Raw genomic sequence first — 12,443 nt, 5'->3', positions numbered from 1 at the left:
ACACCCTTCCTCACCAACTCCAACACTCCCAGTCCTCCTGTTCCTATTGCTGAAGAGGGGAAAGGGGGTGTCTCAGAAGGACTCTTACCAGGTGCTTGTCCTGCACTCCACCCCATGTGAAAGGCTCCTGCTAGTCATAAAGTCAGAGGGAAGAAGGACATTCCCACTGGGTGAGATGCCTTATATGCAGGATACAGAATCTACATGTGTGCTCCCATCAGTGACAGGGCCCCAGATCACTGAGAGACCACGACACATGGCTCAGGCCAGATTTCTAGTTTCCCCTCTTGTCAAACACACAGTCCACAGGACCATCTGTGAGCTGGCGGTGATGGAGAGTGCCTACTGCTCCAACAGGCCACTTCTAGACCGGTGAGAAAGCCCTGCGATAGTCAGTATTCCAGTGTGCCCAATTTATCCAAATCTCCTGGTACACTGAAAAACCTCAACCTCTGGGCAACTTAGATCAGCAACTAAGAGAGGTGGCCATAAAGCTACTGATTCTGTTCTTAAAAGCATTGCTTTCCCATGAGTTGCTTATCTATTCCTGAGAACTAAATTGGCATAGTGTGTTTTTGCATTATATAATCCCTTTCCAGCAAGAACAATAAACAGTTATTAGAAGTTGTGTGTGTGTGTGTGTGTGTGTGTAAGAAAATCAGGTCAGTTACTGGTATAAGACTATTTGCATATCCTACTCCCTTTGCATATCAATTGATTGCAAAAGACTTGTGCTATGGTATTCCCATTTTACAGATAAGAAAACTAAGGCACAGGGAGATTAACTGATTTCCCTCAGTCATATGGCTAGAAAGCAGGTGATCCCACCTAAGAATCCAGGTTGAACTGACCCCAGAACTCTTAGTCTTGACCATCAAGATAAAATTTAACATACTATGTGGAAGCTGCCATTGCCTAACAGGTTGAAGTCAAAATAGGCTGCAGAGTTATGCTTTAGGGCCACCCTTATCCGGGGGAGCAGTGTGCACCAGAGGCTTCAAAGGGACCCAGAGGTGTTTGGAGTCCAGCAAGATTGACCCATATTTGAGCCCACGCCTCCCCACTATACACCTGTGCTAACGCCATATGCATATCTGCTTCACAGGGTCATCATGATAGATTTCACATGCACCAGGTCGGGTGTAGAATAAGCTGTAGCTATCATACCATTAGTTTCATGATACATCAATATACAGCTTCTGTAATGAAGTCACCAAATGGCCCAGGCACTGTTGCTTACACTGGAGTTTGGGGCTCCTGGTATGTGGGTATTCTCCCAAGGTATTCTTGGGAGAACTGCGAGTTATGTTGAGAAACTGAGAGCCAAGGCACGCCTTGTATTGTGGACACACAGTGATTTCCACTGATTGCCGAGTCAGAAATAGGGTGGAAAAACAATTAGTTCTGTTACACAGCAGCTCAATGTACTGTTCACACCTGCATAAATAAAGGAAGACAGGACGGGGAGGGAAGTCACGAACACGGAGGACACGTGGCCCACACAGGGAGGCGCAAGGCAGACCTGCAGCATGGAGATGTAGCACAGCCCATGCCGGCGACGCTACACATGGTGCTTCACCCGTAACAGGGAGTTTTGGGGAAGATAAATCCATGTAGGTCTTCCTCTTCCCGGAAGGCAACTTAAGCCAGACTTTTGCAGCGAGGTTCAGCTCTAGGACATTGGAACTGAGTACAGTGGAAAGCAAGGAGCCATTGTATCTTTTTCAAAAAAGGGCAAATGAGCTCAGCTCTGCAGATGCCAGCTCCCTGACAGTGCGTTACACACAGATTTTTTTTTTTTTTTTTTTTTGACAGGCAGAGTGGACAGTGAGAGAGAGAGACAGGGAGAAAGGTCTTCCTTTGCCGTTGGTTCACCCTCCAATGGCCACTGTGACCAGCGTGCTGCGGCCGGCGCACCGCGCTGATCTGATGGCAGGAGCCAGGTACTTATCCTGGTCTCCCATGGGGTGCAGGGCCCAAGTACTTGGGCCATCCTCCACTGCACTCCCTGGCCACAGCAGAAAGCTGGCCTGGAAGAGGGGCAACCGGGACAGAATCCGGCGCCCCGACCGGGACTAGAACCCGGTGTGCCGGTGCCGCAAGGCGGAGGATTAGCCTAGTGAGCCGCGGCGCCGGCCTACACACAGATTTAAACAGACTTCTACATCCCCTACTTCATGAAAATAAAGGGTAAGAGGGAAGAGTCACTGGATGTTTTCCTCCTGGAAGGAGAGAACTAAAACATTTAGAAGGGGAAAATTGACACTGTTGTCTTGAAATGAATTTCCTTAATATTCTAGGCAAAGCCACTGTGGGATCCTGAATGTAAATCTCCACTTCATCAGGTGAGAGGAGAAAAACACGAGAACACCAACAACGGCCATAACCTTTAAAGCGTAGTCAGACTGGCTACGGTCTGCATTTCACAATAGTTCATAGTTCTCTTAGCCGGCTCATCCTGGCCAGGTGCCACAGTCCCATCTCCTTTACAGGAAAGCACTGACCACCCACCGGATGGGCCTGTGGCTGAGTCACTCTGGCAGGGCTGCTGCCCAGCGACCTCTCCCAGGTGTTCTAACCTAGCCTGCCTTGCTCCCAACCCCCACCCCGCGTTGTTTGGGCAAATCATTAACCAGCTCTCAATCAGCAGGACCGTAGGGCTCCTCACCTTGAGGCAAGCTGTGTGGAACTCTGTGAGAAGCGTTTGGGCTGCCCTTGTGGTATTCCCTCTGGGGGCTATTTGAAACTTGTTTTGGCTTTCTCTGTGCACAGCTCGCCACTGCCAAGGAACACGACCTGCATTTCCTACTGTCAGTCCCTTAGGCCTCTCGGGTTCTCAGTTCCTGTTTTGCAGATCTCATTTCTCACTGTATTTTTTTGAGGCACCTGCCAGGAGACCTCAGAGTGAATTCTGTGCACCCCCTGTGCCATTTTATTTTAACTCAGACTATTTCAAACACATCCTCAGACAAAGCTGAATTTGGTTCTGAGGTTTCCTTGCTCTTAAAGCCACTGACGACTTTGAGGGCCTCCTGGGAACCCCTAAAGTGACTTTTCAATCTGACACAAGACTGCATTTTCAAGCAGACCTTCCAACACCCCCCCCCAATCTGATGAAAATCTGTTCAACTATTTTCACATGATGTGTTAATAAATGTCATTATATTCAGGGAGATTACTCCATGAAGATTAAAGGTCATGCTAACCCTTTTGAGTCTTGTAAATCACAAAGTGCCCTCAAAGTCAGGAAAATTCCTGCAAAGTTAAAATGCTTTTCCAAGGGCCCAGAGCCAATTTAGAACAGAAAGACTTGACTAACAACTTCCAGGGAGCTTTCCAGACGACTCTCCGGTAGGAACTCAAGCACAGGCACTCTGGGCGGGCACACACACACACACACACACACAGACTAAATCTATGAATGGGCATCTCTGCGCTCATGACAATGCGGGAGAGACACCTGCTGTAGTCCCTCACACTGAACACAACTCTTCACCCAGGAATGATGCCCTAGAAAGGGGCTGAGGCCTCGGGCATTAAGGAATCCCGTGGTTCTGCAAATGCTAGAACCCTTATTTCCTGAAAGAGCTTTTCTTTGGGGCCTGGCCACAAGGCCCAGGATGGTGACACCTGAGGCAGAGTCGTCAGCATATCAGCTTTATGCAGTGATAAAGCAGTGATCTTTAAAAAAAATCGTTTGTGCCCTACACTTTAAATTTTTTTATTTTATTTTATTTTTTTGACAGGCAGAATGGACAGAGAGAGAGACAGAGAATGGTCTTCCTTTTCTGTTGGTTCACTCCCCTCAATGGCCACGGCGGCCGGCACACCGCGCCAATCCGAAGCCCGGAGCCAGGTGCTTCTCCTGGTCTCCCATGTGGGTGCAGGGCCCAAGGACTTGGGCCATCCTCCACTGCACTCCCGGTGTGCCTTACACTTTAAAACTACATATTTATTTCAGAGGCAGAGAGGTAACTGATAGGTAAGGCAGATAGATATGTATATATAGAATGCTCCTATCCACTGGTCCACCAGGAACTGAATCCAGGTGTTTCACGTGGGTGACAAGAACCTAACTTACACGAGCTATCACTGCTGCCTCCCAAGGTTCAAATTAGCAGAAAGCCAGAGTCAGGCACCAAACCCAGGTACTCCATACAGGCTGTGCGCATTGAACCAGTGTCTCAACCGCTAAGCCCGGTTTCGGAGTCATCCTGGTCATCCTGAATCTGCACATTTCTTTTGGTAGGTTATAAGTAATCACAATTTTACACTTTGCTGAATTTCCTTTATTTTTTCTCATTGCAGTACCTTCTAACATGATGTATATCTGTTTATTATCTTACTAGAACGTAAGCTCCAGGAAGGCAGGTTCCTCCGGTTTTGTTCACTGCTGGTTTTCTGGAACCTAGAATAAGTGAATGAATGAACTGGCTGACTTCCCTTTAAGGACCCCCATGCGCAGGTGCAATGTTGCCCCAGGAGCTAAGTACTGTGGTGAGGATTAGAATCTAAGACATACTCTATGGAGTGAAGAATATGCAGCTTTTGGTGAATGGTTAACTAAGGAAGAGCTGTGTGCAGTCACGGAAACCCACTGGTGTGTAAAGGCAGCAGGGAAATAAGCCTAACTTTCCACCTTGACCTCTGTGGGCAGGTGCAACAGTGTTCGAGGCTGCAAAAGCCCAGCAGTCAGAATGCAGGGAACAGCAGCGCATGGCCGGGAATGTGGCGTCCACAACCCACTGTCACCTGAGTTGGTAAAGGGTCTGGCTTCAAGTCCTCGCCCCATGCTTAGCACTGTGTGATCTCGTGCGCATTTCTTCATCTCTGTGAAAGGGGTAACTGACAGGTTTTCCGAGGACCGACCCAAACCATGAACAGAAAAAGCAGCAAAGCGGCGCCCAACCTGTAGTAAACGCTCCATGTGCTGTTTGTGCGATGTCAGTTCGGTGTGGTGGGTACAAGTCAGAGTAGGGAGAAGTTAGAAATGCAGCTGTTCTGTTAACCCAGCTACAGAATGTGGAGCCCAGTCTAGGGCAGCACCTGCCTTGCTTAATGGCTTAAGTGGATGGATTACTCTCGCTAAGCTAGTCAGTCCCTGGGAGGGCTTTTGTTGCCAACCACACAGAGGGGATGTAAAGAAACTTCCCAAAGGCCCTAGGCCGTATTGCAGGTGAATTCAGAATTACAGAAATAGTAGCACAGCATCACCGCTCTGGGGAGTTCCCGTTCCCATTTCACCATCACAGCGACCCTCAGAAGCGCAAGTATTTTTATCTTCGTTTTGCCAGCGAGGGCCGCTGCAATCGAAAAAAGTGAGATGATTTAACCGAGTCTGCGCGCCTAGGAAGTGCCCCCCCACCCCCCTCCAGTGGCCCTTTACACCCTCGTTCTTAAAATCCCGCAGTCAAAATGCCACTTTAGTAAGTCCGCCGGGAAGGGCTCACATAAAACTACAATGTTTCGACCTCCAGGCCTGCGAGGTGTTATTATCCTCCCAAGTCTAGGCTCCGACTCAGGTCAGTTAATTGCACTTTGGAAACAGGCAAGTAGGAACGGAACTTCCTGCCCTCCCTCTGCAGGAGGTCCCGGGCGGTGGGACACCGTGCCTCTCCCGTGGCGCCCCAGCCCCCAGACCCAAGGACTGCAGGGTCTGCTAACAGACTGCGGAATCGGCTCGGGGGGGGGGGGGGTCGGCCGCGGTGCGGGCCTCCCCCACAGCAACCGCGGGGTGCCCAGAGAAACGGGAGTTTGGTTCCGACGGTTGCCCAAAAAAGGCACGGAGAGGAGCCCGGAGCCCCCGGTCTCCGTCGAAGCTGCTCCTCCAGGGGCGGCCTGCCGACTGCAGCGCTTCCAACTTGGCAACCTGGGCTCCGCAGCTGCCTTTTTTTAGTGCACATTTCCCAAATCAGGCAGAAGAGGCGGGTGACTACCAACGCAAACTGCTGCTGGGCCTCGGCAGGCAGGACCGTGGGTGCGGGGCGTCGAGCGAGGGGAGACCCCCGTGACCTCACGCGCCCTCGCCGAATTCGGGTGAGCGCAAAGCGCAGCAGGAGACGCTCGGAAAAGCCGCTCCCCGCCGGGCCCCTGCCCCCGCTTCCGCCTCCCGGGCGGCGGCGGGACAATGCTCGGCCTCTTTTCCGCCCGGGGTTAGGGAGGGGAAGCCGGATTAGGGCCCGCGCCTTCCGGCCGCGGCCCCCTCCTCCGCGCGCCGCCGACCGCGCACAGGTGGTTTTCCGCTGGGAGGGGCGCCTGGCACTTTTATGTAACAATAGAGCTCGGCGCCTCGGCCGGCCTGCGCCCCCTACCGCCGCCCACAGCTCGCCTGCCTGGCCCGCACCTCCCCAAGTTACCTGCTGGCTCTGCGGGGGGCCAGAGACGTGCCCCGAGACCCCCTCATATTTTGAGAGCCAGGAGGTACTGTCAGGCTCCACTCTAAGCCGCTCACCCGCCCCCGATCTCTAGGGAGCCCGGAGTTCCTCGCTCAGCCCCGCACCCGTCCACGGGGTCGCGGGAGGCCCCTCGCCCGCCACACGGGGAGGCGCGGGCGGCGGGGCCGTGGGGTGGGGGTGGGGGGGTGAGGAGTCCCATGCGCAGGCGCGGCTGGTGCTCCCCGACTGCCCGGCGCTGGGCTAGGGGCTGGGGGGCTGCTGGGGCTGGGGAGGCGCCCCTCGGACTTGCTTCCAGGGCTGCGGTAACCCATCCCCGAGTCCTCCCGCTGAGCCCCCTCAACCTGCAGGCCTCCGGCAAGGACTCCCCCGGTGCCAAATCCGACCGCGGGCAGTGCCAGTCCGGCGCGGCGCGTCGTAGCGCCCCTCGCAGGCACTGCAGTCGAAAACTCAGCTTCTCGCCCAGAAATCACGAAGGAACGCGACCCCGCAGCGCTCCGTGGCTGAGACCCTAGTGGGGCGCGGGGGGCAGGGGCTGGATCACGGACACAATGGCTCCTGTCGCTCCACGCTGCCGGAGCGGAGTCAAGACAACGGACTGCTGGCGAGTTCCCTTCTGTACGCGACACTGCTTTTAAACCAAAGTCTTTTTTTTTTTTTAAGTATATATGCTGCCGAACCGAGCCCTTTTTTTTTTTTTAACTAAAAGCTTTGGGGGGGGGGGGGGTTGTGTAACCAGACGACCACCACCAAAAAAAAAAATTGTGTATTTGTTCGCTTAAAAAATGTTTCAACAAACTGGCTTGTTTCGAAAGATGTTGGATTAGCATTTAACACCTCGGCGGTCACTAAAGCCGCAAAGCAGCTCACCAGCCCCAACACGGCCTCGGCTAAAAGAACATCAGAGAAAACAGAGCTGGGCTTTTAAAACTTGCAAACAAATGCCACACACCGCCTAGAAAGGGGGGGGGGGGAGGCTAAAGAGAACTCAGGTCCAAGCGAGTGTGCTGGGAACAAAGGGGGGCAAAGGAGGGGGGTGTAGCACAAGTTTCCCTAAAGCTATCTCGCAAGCACAAGCGTAGCGAACAAGGGCCTTTGTGCATGCTAACTGCACCGTGTATGCGCTAAAGTTCCGACGCGAAGTGCGAACTCTCGGCAGAAGGAAACACGAGACAACTGAAGTGCCCCGGTTTGTGCGCCCCGCTCCTCCTCCACCGCCGCCGCCGCCTCTCTCTCCTCCTCCCGCCCAGCCCGCTGCTGCAGCTTGTTTGCACTGGGGCTTATCCGGAGCGGAAATTCCTTTCCGTTTTTGTGAATGACAAACTCATTAACAATTCATCAACACAACCTGTTCCAGCCGGCCCGTCCCCACGGCAACAGCCCCTTCCGCAGCGCGCTCATTGGCTGGCCCGGAGAATGTATCCATTGAGGCGCTCGCTGTTTGTATCCATTGAGGAGCTGCCTCGCGCAGGGGGTGTGCGCGGGTTGAGTCCTAGGGACAGTGAGCAAATCGAGGCTTTGGTAATCCGGGGAGAGAGACGCCCGGGTAGATCTGAGGTGCAGCCTCAGAGGGAGGGATTAGCAGCCGCTAGACTTTTTTTTTTTTTTTCCTTCTTCTTCTCTCGGTAGCACGGAGTCCGAATTAATTGGATTTCATTCACCCGGGAGGAACAAAACTGGGCAGCTTCATTCAGAGATTCATTGACGCCGGGCGCGAGCGGCTGCAGCTCGGGTGCAGAGAGGACGGCCGGGTTCCCGTCTGTCTCGCCTTCCCCAGCCGCTAGCCTGGACTTGGGAAAGGCGAGGCGGAATTAAAACCCCGCTCCGAGAGCGGCGGCTTCGCGCGGCGCGCTCGGCCTATGCCTGCCCCGAGGGGCGTCTGCTAGGGCACCCCACCTTCTCCTGCAGCTCGACCCCCATGATAGATACGCTCAGACCCGTGCCCTTCGCGTCGGAAATGGCGGTCAGCAAGACGGTGGCGTGGCTCAACGAGCAGCTGGAGCTGGGCAACGAGCGGCTGCTGCTGATGGACTGCCGGCCGCAGGAGCTGTACGAGTCGTCGCACATCGAGTCGGCCATCAACGTGGCCATCCCGGGCATCATGCTGCGGCGCCTGCAGAAGGGCAACCTGCCGGTGCGCGCGCTCTTCACGCGCAGCGAGGACCGGGACCGCTTCACCCGGCGCTGCGGCACCGACACGGTGGTGCTGTACGACGAGAGCAGCAGCGACTGGAACGAGAACACCGGCGGCGAGTCGGTGCTCGGGCTGCTGCTCAAGAAGCTCAAGGACGAGGGCTGCCGGGCCTTCTACTTGGAAGGTACGTGCCCCAGGCGCGCGGCCAGGGCCACCCACACCCAGCAAGGGGCCGGGAACCACGCGCGCTCCGCGCGGCAGAGCCGGGCCGCGGAGGTTTCTTGCTAACCCGAGATCTGCGTCTTTCACCTCCACCTCGATCCTAGTTTTCTACCTTCTCAATTTGAAGTAAGATTTGCAGGGCTGGGGAGGTGGTGGTGGTGGGGTTACAGAAATGTTGCCAATTTGTGCATTTCCGGACTCAAAAGAGTGAGGGATCCCCAGGGGAGGCGGCCCGGTTCCTTCCATTCCTGAGGGCGCACATTTAAATGTGTTTTTCTGATCTTCGGCTCTGCGCGCAAGGGGGTTGGAAGGGTGCTTGTGGTATTTCCTGCCCGCGGCTGCGGTTCTCACGAGCCGTGAAAACTACTACGGCATCTCGGGTTACACGACTCCTTTTTCTCGCCCTGGCAGGTGGCTTCAGTAAGTTCCAAGCCGAGTTCGCCCTGCACTGCGAGACCAATCTAGACGGCTCGTGTAGCAGCAGCTCTCCGCCCTTGCCGGTGCTGGGGCTCGGGGGCCTGCGGATCAGCTCTGACTCCTCCTCGGACATTGAATCTGACCTTGACCGAGACCCCAACAGTGCCACGGACTCAGATGGCAGCCCGCTGTCCAACAGCCAGCCCTCCTTCCCGGTGGAGATCTTGCCCTTCCTGTACTTGGGCTGTGCCAAGGACTCCACCAACTTGGACGTCCTGGAGGAGTTCGGCATCAAGTACATCTTGAATGTCACCCCCAATTTGCCCAATCTCTTTGAGAACGCCGGAGAGTTCAAATACAAGCAAATCCCCATCTCGGATCACTGGAGCCAGAACCTGTCCCAGTTTTTCCCTGAGGCCATTTCTTTCATAGGTGAGACTAATTAACAGCCCTGCCTCTAACTTTTGAAAAGGCAGAGTTGAAGCTGCTGAGGGCTCTCCTTGCTTGCTAAATGGTCAGATTGCAGGTCTGTAAGTTTCCTAGAGGGTTCTTAGTTCTGGTTTATCTTCTTGCTTAAGGAAAGAAAAAGTGCCATTTGAGGTGGCTGCAGGCCACAGGTGTGTTTCCAGCACTGTCCTATCTTGCTGCCTCAATCTTTGAATGCAGTCATTTGAAAGGGGGACTCTTTGTCATTGGACAGTAGGTTCCTCCCCCGCTCCCCCCAGTCTTTGGGTTTTGGGGGAAAGGCCAGGTAGAAGTGCTGACTGCAGAGAGGGGTTCCAACACTGCCTTACAATTCCAGTTCTAACGTCCAGTTATTAGTTGGAAAGCGATCCGAAGGCTGACTTACCCAGTGGAGTGATACTAGGATCCTGGTGACAGCGAGACAGTGTGGGTAACCTGACCCTAGCAGGAAGAACCGGGGGCTGGAAGCCTGGGAGAAGTGAATCTCCAGGCATTGTAGTGCATTTCCTATTACAAAGGAACTCATTTTCAGGCCATGTCGACATCCTGTTCCTCCTAATGGGCTGTCCCCTGTGACTTCCCTCTCTCTTTTAAAATGCCTGAATACCTCCATTGTTAGCCGCACAACAGTTGGAGAATAATTTAATAGACCCTTGCAGTCTGCTTGTCTGTATGAAAAGCATTCACGACCATATTGCAGGGTTTCTGGTATTCACATGCTGAGGCAAAGAATGCACACATTAAGGAGTTTTTTGTTGGCAGAAACTTAATACAAAAGCTCCCTTTTCAGGAAATATTTGAAATATGTAATTGTGTCCAGTGTACATGTTTTATCTCAATGATATATTTTTCTGTTGCCTGCAGGGCTTAACTGCTTAGCCACAAATTGTTTTTAAGTTCAGTTTTTAGACTTTGTCATTCACAAAGGGTGGTTTCTCAGTCTGCTGAAATCTTGCCTCTCTTTTTGTGTCCGCAGATGAAGCCCGGGGCAAGAACTGTGGCGTCTTGGTGCACTGCTTGGCTGGCATTAGCCGCTCAGTCACCGTGACTGTGGCTTACCTTATGCAGAAGCTCAATCTGTCCATGAATGATGCTTATGACATTGTCAAGATGAAGAAATCCAACATCTCCCCTAACTTCAACTTCATGGGCCAGCTGCTGGACTTCGAGAGGACGCTGGGACTCAGTAGCCCCTGTGACAACCGAGTTCCGGCACAGCAACTCTATTTCACCACCCCCTCTAACCAGAATGTCTACCAGGTGGACTCGCTGCAATCCACGTGAAAGGCCCCCGGGGCCCTTTGTTGCTGAGATGGGTGTTCCTTCAGCAGTTTCTCTTGGCAGCGTCTGCTGGGCTGCCTCCTTTGTGTGTGGCCCCAGGTGTCACAACGACACCGACTGTCTGTATTAGACAAGGTTACCAAGTGTGGAATTGGTTATAACAAAGGGAAAGGTTTGCCCCGTTCTCTTTGGACGAACAGGACATGCTCTATAGATACAGGCAGTAGGTCTGCTCCACGCCCAAGTGTACAGCCTACCCATGCAGGGACTGGAATTCCAGGACTTCCAGGTACATAGGGTAGGACCAAATGGTAGGGCCGGGGCATGTATTCTTTAGGGCCTCATCTGGTGTTTTCCTTTTGCGTCTGGAACTGAATATATATTGTCTTCAGTGAAGACCGATTTAATTTTGCATATAGAGGAGCCAAAGAGAGATGTCAGCTCTGTATTTGTGGTATAAGTTTGGGAAAAAAGTAATCTGATACTCCATTTGATTATTGTAAATATTTGATCTTAAATCGTTAGACAGCGTTTGTTGGGATTGTGTTTTGTTTCTTTTGCTTTGATGGGTTTAAAAGAAATCATCCAAAGGGAGAAAGAGCGGTCTGCCACTTCTTAGAACAAAAAATGGGAAATGTTGTTTTTTTCTAATCCAAAGGGTATATTTGTAGCATGCTTGATTTAACCGAACCAATTCTGATGGCATTTTAATGGACAATATTATCACGAAGACTTTGTAATGGTGCAGTCTTCAAAATCTCTTATATCTTTCTCATGATTTTTTTTCGTCTTAATGTAGTTGACTATGCCTTACCTTTGTAAATATTTTGGCTTGTGTTGTCTCAAAGGGGATATCTTGGAAAGACACCAAAATCATGGGCTCTTTTTTTTTTTTTTAAACTTCAGCTGTGCTAAACAGTATATTACCTCTGTACAAAATTCTTCAGGGAGTGACACCTCAAATGCAATACTTTGGGTTGGTTTCTTTCCTTTTTAAAAAAAATGTATAAAACTGGAAGTGTGTGTGTGAGCATGGGTGCCCATTTGATAGATGAAATGCATATGATTGTGAAGAAGGGAGAGTTTGGTTGCTCCATTATGTTCGTGGTGTAAAGTTTTGAGCTGGAATTTATTATAAGAATGTAAAACCTTAAATTATTAATAAATAACTATTTTGGCTATTGGATGTGAGTTTCTTGGAAAAAAAAATCTCTAGTCATTCCAAGTTGTTCATAGTGCGTTTTTCAGGTACAGTTTATAAAATCCATCCTTGGCTCCAAATCAAGATGAGTGTAATTTGGGTTTATTTAAGAAGGTTTTCATGCCCCTAAAAAAATGGAGCCACAGGGCATACATACCTTGCTTGAGTGTAGAACCTGGCTATTCATGAAGAGCTAGAAAGAGATGTACTACAATAACTAGGTGACAGCCAATGCTAACCTCTCTCTCTGGCACCAACAGGATCCCTGCTCAGTGACGCTTTCTTCCATGTGCCAGGGCGGAAGTGGGATCTTTCTTTTTCCGGTCTGTTA

At 51.9% G+C, this 12,443-nt stretch overlaps 2 protein-coding genes across 2 annotated transcripts; both read left to right on the top strand.

Moving 5' to 3' along the window:
- The first annotated feature begins 331 nt into the window (after positions 1 to 331).
- LOC103348378 (uncharacterized) lies at positions 332 to 7,036 on the top strand. Its single transcript, XM_070053191.1, has 5 exons — positions 332 to 372; positions 5,187 to 5,318; positions 5,411 to 5,426; positions 5,557 to 6,420; positions 6,743 to 7,036. Exons 1-5 carry the CDS (start codon positions 332 to 334, stop codon positions 6,905 to 6,907), a joined length of 1,218 nt encoding a protein of 405 aa, XP_069909292.1. The 3' UTR covers positions 6,908 to 7,036.
- Positions 7,037 to 7,732: 696 nt separating this feature from the next.
- DUSP6 (dual specificity phosphatase 6) lies at positions 7,733 to 12,092 on the top strand. Its single transcript, XM_002711379.5, has 3 exons — positions 7,733 to 8,710; positions 9,160 to 9,597; positions 10,607 to 12,092. Exons 1-3 carry the CDS (start codon positions 8,311 to 8,313, stop codon positions 10,912 to 10,914), a joined length of 1,146 nt encoding a protein of 381 aa, XP_002711425.1. The 5' UTR covers positions 7,733 to 8,310; the 3' UTR covers positions 10,915 to 12,092.
- Positions 12,093 to 12,443: the final 351 nt, after the last annotated feature.

This window comes from Oryctolagus cuniculus, chromosome 11 (genome assembly GCF_964237555.1).
Source record: "Oryctolagus cuniculus chromosome 11, mOryCun1.1, whole genome shotgun sequence".
Lineage (NCBI taxonomy): Eukaryota > Metazoa > Chordata > Mammalia > Lagomorpha > Leporidae > Oryctolagus > Oryctolagus cuniculus.
This window is presented reverse-complemented; position numbering and strand designations above follow the sequence as displayed.

Excerpts from the sequence above, each read along its gene's own strand:
- DUSP6 (XM_002711379.5), top strand. The coding sequence starts at position 8,311 with ATGATAGATACGCTCAGACCCGTGCCCTTCGCGTCGGAAATGGCGGTC. Across the intron at positions 8,711-9,159 it reads CCGGGCCTTCTACTTGGAAG|GTGGCTTCAGTAAGTTCCAA; the intron begins GTACGTGCCCCA and ends TCGCCCTGGCAG. Across the intron at positions 9,598-10,606 it reads TGAGGCCATTTCTTTCATAG|ATGAAGCCCGGGGCAAGAAC; the intron begins GTGAGACTAATT and ends TTGTGTCCGCAG.
- LOC103348378 (XM_070053191.1), top strand. The coding sequence starts at position 332 with ATGGAGAGTGCCTACTGCTCCAACAGGCCACTTCTAGACCG. Across the intron at positions 373-5,186 it reads AACAGGCCACTTCTAGACCG|AATTACAGAAATAGTAGCAC; the intron begins GTGAGAAAGCCC and ends AGGTGAATTCAG. Across the intron at positions 6,421-6,742 it reads CATATTTTGAGAGCCAGGAG|GCCTCCGGCAAGGACTCCCC; the intron begins GTACTGTCAGGC and ends CTCAACCTGCAG.